Consider the following 7,771-nt stretch of genomic DNA (forward strand, 5'->3'; position numbering starts at 1 on the left):
GTCACAACTCTCCAAACGCACTACAAACTTTGACGAGCGCGCGTGAGGATGATCTGAATAGGGTCTTTTCCGAAGTTGCAGACGGATCGGTTTCCATACGGAAGATGACAATGGAGACCGTTTCTAATCGTAGGATCATTACGGTATAACGAGAATTCATCCTCCAATAGGCTATCTGACTGCACGGTCTGAGCAAACGGCGGGGATGGAGCGGGCACCCAGTGCGCCCAGCCCGCCTCCAAAAGCGGTCCAGCACGAACCCATCAGCTTCGGCATCGACCAGATCCTCCGTGGATGTGCTGACCCTGAGAGCGGCCGGGTCAGTGGTAGACACAGCGGCTTGGATACGAGCAGCAGGGACGGTTACCGTTTGGCGAGCCCTGGGAACGCAGCGTCTTACACCGCCCTGTCCATTTCCCTCTCCGGTTTCGTGCCATCACCGTTAGAGGATTCAGACACATACGGAGTGAACAGAATGGGTAGCCGAGGAGTGATTCGAGTCCCCGCTCACAGACCGTTGACGGTCGTGGGGCCGCCCCCCGTGCAGAGTGCCATGCCCGGGTTTGGGGGGCTGTGTTTCCCGTGGATGGGGAACAGGCTCGCCAAGGAAAGATTATCAGGTAGAGATAATTCAGTAAAGTGGCTTAGTGTCATTTAGTTTTAAGAACATGTCACGGTGGGATTTAAACCTATCCGATGGAACATTCCCTATCGGTTGGGAGATTTTGCAATCTGACTTTAAAAGTCGGATTAAAGCAGTTTCAAATGTAGTTTATATTAAGCATAGGTTATAAACTATAACTAACAGCATTAAGCTAAGGGGTAATATGATAATAATGACAAGAAAATAGCCTAATGGAAAAAAAGATGGGTAACATATATAGGCTATAATTCAATCTTGTACACATAAGCCTATTAACGAATGACTAAATGATTGTAGGCTACAATATGTAATAAATACAGACATAAAGGGGCGTGTTTGGTCTAGCAAGCATATTTTCAACCCACTCTCCAAAGTATTACGTTCTATAGGCCTATGTCTAAGAACCGAACTACACACAATAGCCTAGAAAATGGAAATATAGGCTACATTATCTGAATTACAATAATGCACAGAGTTGCTAAAATGTCCCCCTCAGTGAGAAAAAGGGTTTTGTTATCAAGGCAAATAACTTGTGTTTTCGTTTTCTTTTATCAGAAAACTATCATACAACCATCAGTTTTATGCAGAACAATTAACTGCACATTGCAAAATGAAGAGTTTGCTGGCACACATGTGTAAATGTGTGTATTTTGTGAAGTAAATATGTTCTGTTGCATTTAAAACTATAATTAAAAAATGATTCACTCATTCTCTTTCTTGTATTCATTTTGGATGTTACCCCAACAAATGACCATGCAGATTCAGGGATGTCACACAGCCTAAAGACCGTTCACATTGCCTATTGCACAGACATCAGGTGTAGCCTAACCTAACTATTAAATCACGAATTTAGGCTTTCGTGTTTTAGGTATATAGGCAATCTAGGCAGATTATTTTAATAATTTCTCCTAAAGATGCCTATTCAAACCTCTGGAACAACATCGCGCTGCTGACCTCATCCACGGTGTAAACAAACATCCTCACCGATCTGTCCATCTTGCTCTCTCCGCCAGCCCTCGTGCCGTTCACCGTGACCCGGCGGATAGGACACCCGTACCAGAACCGCACGCCGCCCAAGCGCAAGAAGCCCCGGACGTCCTTCTCCAGGGTGCAGATCTGCGAGCTGGAGAAGCGCTTCCACCGGCAGAAGTACCTGGCCAGCGCCGAGCGGGCCACCCTGGCCAAGTCTCTAAAGATGACGGACGCACAGGTCAAAACATGGTTTCAGAATCGCCGGACCAAATGGAGGTGAGTTTTACCTTCGTCACTTACTTCATCTCATAAAAACAAGCCTTGTGCGTTTATGAAATGTTATTCTGGCTGGTGCCCAGTCCGGCTATAGCTATACCGTCTTAAGCGTGTTAGCATATTTCCGGTTATTGTATTTTAATCTCATTGCATTCAATTATATCCTATCATTTTACCTTGCGTTTATAGCAGACAGATTGGTGTTATTATGGTAGGCCTATGTGTGGTGGGCAACTTTGGCGGGACAGTTGATCTGTCCTCAGTTCAAACCTCCGCCATGTTTAGAAAAGTTGACTATCTGGACAATTCCGCCCATTCAACTTTTTGTAAACCATTCGGATTTGTTCTGCCTTGAACCAGTCGGATAATATCACGTGGTATCGTCATGTTGCTCTAGAGACCAATGCGCAATCTTTATATAATCAGCATCTGTAATCAATCTTTATATAATAATAATAATAATAATAATAATAATAATAATAATAATAATATGTAATCAATCTTTATATGATAATAATCTGTACCAATCAAATCAATGTACCAATATTTTAGAAAGGTCCTAATTAGATCTCATATCAGAATAACTGTCAATATTATGTTATGGTAGTCCATTTTAATATCATTGTTTATATTTAATATAAACACATAATTGTATTTCCATATCTCTCATCTAATCTATCTACCATACTTTTCCTCCCTTTTCTTTCTCTCTCTCTCTCGCTCTCTCTCTCTAATCATCTTTCTCTCCACTCCATCCATCTCTTCTCTCTCAGGAGACAGACGGCGGAGGAGAGGGAGGCCGAGCGGCAACAAGCCAATCGGCTGATCCTGCAGCTGCAGCACGACGCCCTACACAACGTCCTCGGCGAATCAGGCGGCGGCTCCGACCAGCTGTGTGCCCATAACTCCTCCCTGTACGCCCTGCAGAACCTCCAACCCTGGGTGGAGGAGAGGGAGTAACGGAGGCCCCCCACCCTGCCCACTGACCCAGGGTCAGCAGTGGGACTCTGCAGGCCAGAAAGACATGTCTCATGGAAGGAGGAGAAGAGGATTGTTTTAGGACTGAATGCTGATACAACCCCAACCCCTGGTCCAATGATGGAGTGACTGACTACATTACCCAGGACAATCCACCCCCCCACCACTCCCCACTGTACATATACATGTGTATACACCTGTAGTCTGAGCTGATGTTACAGCCACACTGACGCCAAGGCGACAGACCAAGGAAAAGGATGACTATAGACTGGACTGGAGAGAGAAAGAGCGAGAGGGAGGGAGGAGTGTGTGTGATGCATGGCGTGGTCAAGGAATGTAGGACAGAGGGAGTGGGTTGAGAAAGAAGGAAGAGAAGAGAAAATTGCATGTCCTCCTTTTATATGCCATTTAACTGTTGGTACATTTATGAAAACACGCATTCTGAAATGTGTAATTTGTGAGCAGTTACCAACAGGATGTGTGTGCAAATGTATCATAATTTGTACTTGAGCTGTATAGATATGTAAATATATGATATCAACTCTCCTCTTGTGAACACATTGTTTGTGTGGTTTGTGACACAAAGACCATAGCAAAATGTCCGCAGGGATGTTGAATATCATTTGAATGTCTCACATACTACAGTATATACGGTAGTCACACACAGACAGGTGGATGAAGAGGTCTTGTTGACTCGCTCCTTTTAAGGACATCAAAAAGAGTCATCAAGCAGCACAACGTTCTCTGAAAAGTTTATTGTTGAATATCATTTTGTACATACATTTCAATACACACAGGATGTGATTTTATTCTCTGTCTGTCTGTCTGTGTCTGTGTCTGTGTGTGCGCGTGCATGTTTGTGTGTCTGTCTGTGTCTGCATGTCTGTGTCTGAGTTTTTCAATCAGGAGTCGAAGTTGAGCATTGGCTGTGCAAAGATGACAATTCCCATCGACCACAGTGAAATAATGTAAAGTTTAGATGCCTAAAGTATGCCTGCAAAGTAACAGCTATGAAATACATACATAATAGACTGACTGTTTCTGAGTTAGTTAGTCTTCACTGGGTTGTTTTCATGGGTTGGACTGATGGCTTTCATTCCTATACTCAGTGAAGAGGTCCTCTTCTCTCTCTCTCTCTCTCTCTCTCCCCCTCTCTCCCTTCCTCTCTCTCCCCCCCCTCCCTCTCTCTCTCTCTCTAACTTGGTCACAGTGAGTGGTTGGCCATAATGTCACAAGACACCACACACACACACACACACACACACACACACACACACACACACGTCGCTACATCACAGAGGTGAGCGTGCGGAAGGACCTGGTGAAGAGATGCTCGCCCTCCCTACTCTCTTTTCCCTGGATCTACCATGACAAATCACTCAGACAGACAGAGAGAGCAAGCTGTAGACACACACACACACACACACACACCCACACCCACGCAGACAGAGATCAGACAGCACAGTGAGATAGTAGCCACGAATACAATCAACACAACAGCAAAGGCATCACAACACCAAACACACTTACCGACACCACTGATACACACACACGTCACACACACAGTAGAGTAGGAGTTAGCAGGGCAAGCTGACCTGGGTTCTTTATACTGTAGTTCAAAGCCAAATATGTCGCTGATGAGTTCTACAACACCACTGAACACGGACCACATTCTACATCCTTGAACATAATACGGTAGATACTTATGTTTGGTATACGTGTGTCTACGTGTTTCAGACGGATAGATATTATGTGTATTTCTTAATACATATATATTTTCTTAATACATATTTGACTCGTGTGTGTTCAGCGGGGGGGGGGGGGGGGGGCAGAATCTGTATGTGAGATTTCCACCCTCCGAGAGAATAGTAACCATAGCAACATCAACAACAACAACAGAACGACACAGGGGAGGAAATGTAACCGGGGGGGACGAAAAGTTACAGGAAGGTCACGAGGGGTGAGGGGTCAAGGGGTCAGATCTGAGGTTCCGTGGCCTAAAACCTAATCCCTTGATTGGTCACTGCTATGGTAACATGACAGTGAGACACTGCCACAGAAGGGTAGCTGTCACTGATAGCGTTGCGGCCAGCGTTCAGAGAATCTCTCGTAACCATGGTGACAGGTCCACGTACCCCTGTTGGCCCTTATTGACTGGCTACTCCATCTCACAGTTCATGGGTTTCTCTCTACTCCCTCTTCCTCTGTTTCCCTCTCCTCCTCTCTATATGACATTTTCAAAGAGCTGTAGGGACCTCATAATGTTTTCATCCTGGGGAGAAGAAAAAAGGTGTGTGTGAGAGAGTGACGGAGAAAGAGGGAGAAATAAAGATCAACTGGAAAAACTCCTAACAATAGCATTCCATGCAGTTTCTACAAATAACCACCAGGGGGCAACGACGAATTAGAATTTAGTAGTGAGTGAAACCAGATGAGGGAGTTCGGAGCTTACCTCCTGACAGGAGAAAATGAACTCATCCAGAGTAACCACTCCATCTCTGTTTTTGTCCATTTTCTATGGATCAGATCGGAAAGAAATATGGTCAAGTTTGAGATCCACTGCACTGCACTGCGTCAGTGTGTGTGTGTGTGTGTGTGTGTGTGTGTGTGTCAGTAAAGATTTTAATTGTATAGAGTATAGACCTGGAAGAAGGCATCCACATGCTGTTTGGGTGCATCAGTCTTGAGGACAGGGTAGGTGTACTTCCCCATCATGTCATAGATCGCTCTGACAATGTCTGTCATCTCCTGTAAACACATGCGCACACACACACACACACACAGTAAGGTTCACACAAACATGACACTGTATGTCTTTCAAATGATCAAAATGATCATAATTAAACGTTTGTGAAACACACACACACGCACACACCTCCTTGTTGATGTAGCCATCTTTGTTGATGTCATAGAGGTTGAAGGTCCAGGTCAGTTTCTCCCTCACCGAACCCCTCAGCAGGATGGACAGAGCCATGACGAAGTCCTGAGGGAGGAGGAGAGAGAACGACAGAACAAGACAGAGTCACACAGAGGACGAGTGAAAGGTATCACAGGAACCTAGAGAACAGGCGAAGGGAGGAAAAAAACACACTGAACAATAAAAGAAAGAGAAGAAACCGATTTGTTGAAAGACGGAGAGAATTATGTGATTGGAGTAAAAAAGAGGGATGGGGGAAATGTGAGGGAGGGAGGAAGGAGTGAGGTTCACCTCAAACTTGATGGAGCCGTTGTGTGCAGGATCAAAGGCGTTGAACAGGTAGTGTGCGTAGGTACTAGCGTCTGCACAGAGGAGAGAGAGAGAGAGAGAAATGTCACACAATCCAACTCATTGCAACACACATGCTTATCCATTAAATAACGTTTCTTTCCAAACACACACATTATCACAAGTACATACAGGAACAATCCATCCAAGGACACCAAAACATCAGTGTGTGTGTGTGTGTGTGTGTGTGTGTGTGTGTAGGCAGGTAGGGCAGATTGTCAGGGGCAGAGAGATCACACCATTCAAGGAACTGGTATCAGACTTTGGTCAGAATGATACAGCTAGTCTACCCTATCTACATCTATCGACCCTATCTACATCTATCCATCCTATCAATATCATAAGTCAGTGTTGAAGACTCGGGTGCATCTCACCGCAGCACAATAGGATCACACCATCCTTGCTTTTGAATAGGTCCTAAAACGTACGTTTGTTTACAAGCCATGTATCACGAACCCAGTAGCCTGAAGCAGGACGGGACACGATACTACTAACAACTAAAACTGTTGTTTGTCGAGTTGGCTCAACATAAAAAAACGTTTTTTTTTTGTTTTTTTTTTAAAGTAGCTTTTTGGTCATTTGCGCGACTTGAGAATTGTCGACATGTAGCCCTTTCACCAGCCCATGTCAGTGTCAGTGAGGTTGCCACGCTAATGCCTCTGTTGTGGAACTGTCCTATCATAATGATAGAGTATAGCCTAATATAATGACCATTATGTATGGCTCCCTCTAGACCGCATGGGATGATCAGTGGGCTGTGGCAGGGCTCGGTGTGAGTGAGTGAGTGTGAGTGAGTGAGTGTGTGTGAGTGAGTGAGTGAGTGTGTGTGAGTGAGTGTGTGTGTGTGTGTGTGGCCTGGCGGAATCCTGACTTATCTATTGTGTGTTTGATGTTTGTCATCATTGTGTTGTTGTTGCTGTCTTATATGTAATATGGAAAATAAAGAAAATTATAAATAGTGAGAAAAAAAAAAGACTCACTAGTGCATGCACACACATGCACACACACACACACACATATGCACACGCACACGCACACGCACACCCTACCTCCATGGGGGAAAAACTGGGAGTATATTTGTTTGAAGGTGTCCTCGTTTACTATCCCGCTAGGACACTCCTACCGAAGAGAAGCCATTATTAGGAGAGATCAGCCACAATGTAGAGGTAAAGAGATGGAGAGTGTTGTTGAGATGGAGTGACAGAGAAATTGAAAGAGAGTCACACGTAGATACTTACGTTCTTGAAGCCCCGGTAGAGGACCTGCAGCTCTCTCTTACTGAAGTTGGTCTGAGCCTCCAAGGTGTCCAGACCCTCGGGCCGGTGACACACCATGGTCATTTCCAGGTCATCGTCTATCTTATCTATGGACACACACACCCACATGCGCGCACACACACACACACACCCACACACGCACACACACGCACACATGTACACACATACACAGACAATGGTTACTATATTTTACCATCATCGATGGAGTGAGCACAGTGAATTTGCAGCTGTTCGCTCAACCCCTACATTGCATGTGAAAGAGGGATGGAGAGAGGGGGAAAAAAAGAGGAGGCTGAATGTACAAACATAGCTGTCTCGTGTTCCACATAATATAGGGAGAGATGGAGGGAAAGAAAGGTA

General features: G+C 44.9%; 2 protein-coding genes across 4 annotated transcripts; one reads left to right on the forward strand and one right to left on the reverse strand.

The window, feature by feature from the left end:
- Positions 1–205: 205 nt before the first annotated feature.
- tlx3a (T cell leukemia homeobox 3a) lies at positions 206–2,851 on the forward strand (the record flags this gene model as incomplete). Its single annotated transcript, XM_080526173.1, has 3 exons — positions 206–620; positions 1,657–1,891; positions 2,665–2,851. The coding sequence occupies 3 exons, from the start codon at positions 206–208 to the stop codon at positions 2,849–2,851; spliced, it is 837 nt and encodes a 278-aa protein (XP_080382299.1).
- A 2,242-nt stretch (positions 2,852–5,093) lies between these two features.
- kcnip1a (Kv channel interacting protein 1 a) lies at positions 5,094–7,489 on the reverse strand (the record flags this gene model as incomplete). Of its 3 annotated transcripts, none has more annotated exons than XM_080526498.1 (7): positions 7,373–7,489; positions 7,184–7,253; positions 6,078–6,148; positions 5,745–5,852; positions 5,513–5,617; positions 5,322–5,384; positions 5,094–5,141 (listed from the first exon to the last, which is right to left on the reverse strand). In XM_080526498.1, the coding sequence occupies exons 1-7, from the start codon at positions 7,472–7,474 to the stop codon at positions 5,094–5,096; spliced, it is 567 nt and encodes a 188-aa protein (XP_080382624.1). In that variant the 5' UTR covers positions 7,475–7,489. The 3 variants fall into 3 exon arrangements, with proteins under 3 accessions (XP_080382624.1, XP_080382626.1, XP_080382625.1); XM_080526500.1 differs by having other exon boundaries at positions 6,078–6,193; positions 7,151–7,253; XM_080526499.1 differs by having other exon boundaries at positions 6,078–6,193; positions 7,127–7,253.
- Between the last annotated feature and the right edge of the window lie 282 nt (positions 7,490–7,771).

This window comes from Nansenia antarctica (assembly GCF_963989245.1).
Source record: "Nansenia antarctica genome assembly, chromosome: 3".
NCBI classification, from domain to species: domain Eukaryota; kingdom Metazoa; phylum Chordata; class Actinopteri; order Argentiniformes; family Microstomatidae; genus Nansenia; species Nansenia antarctica.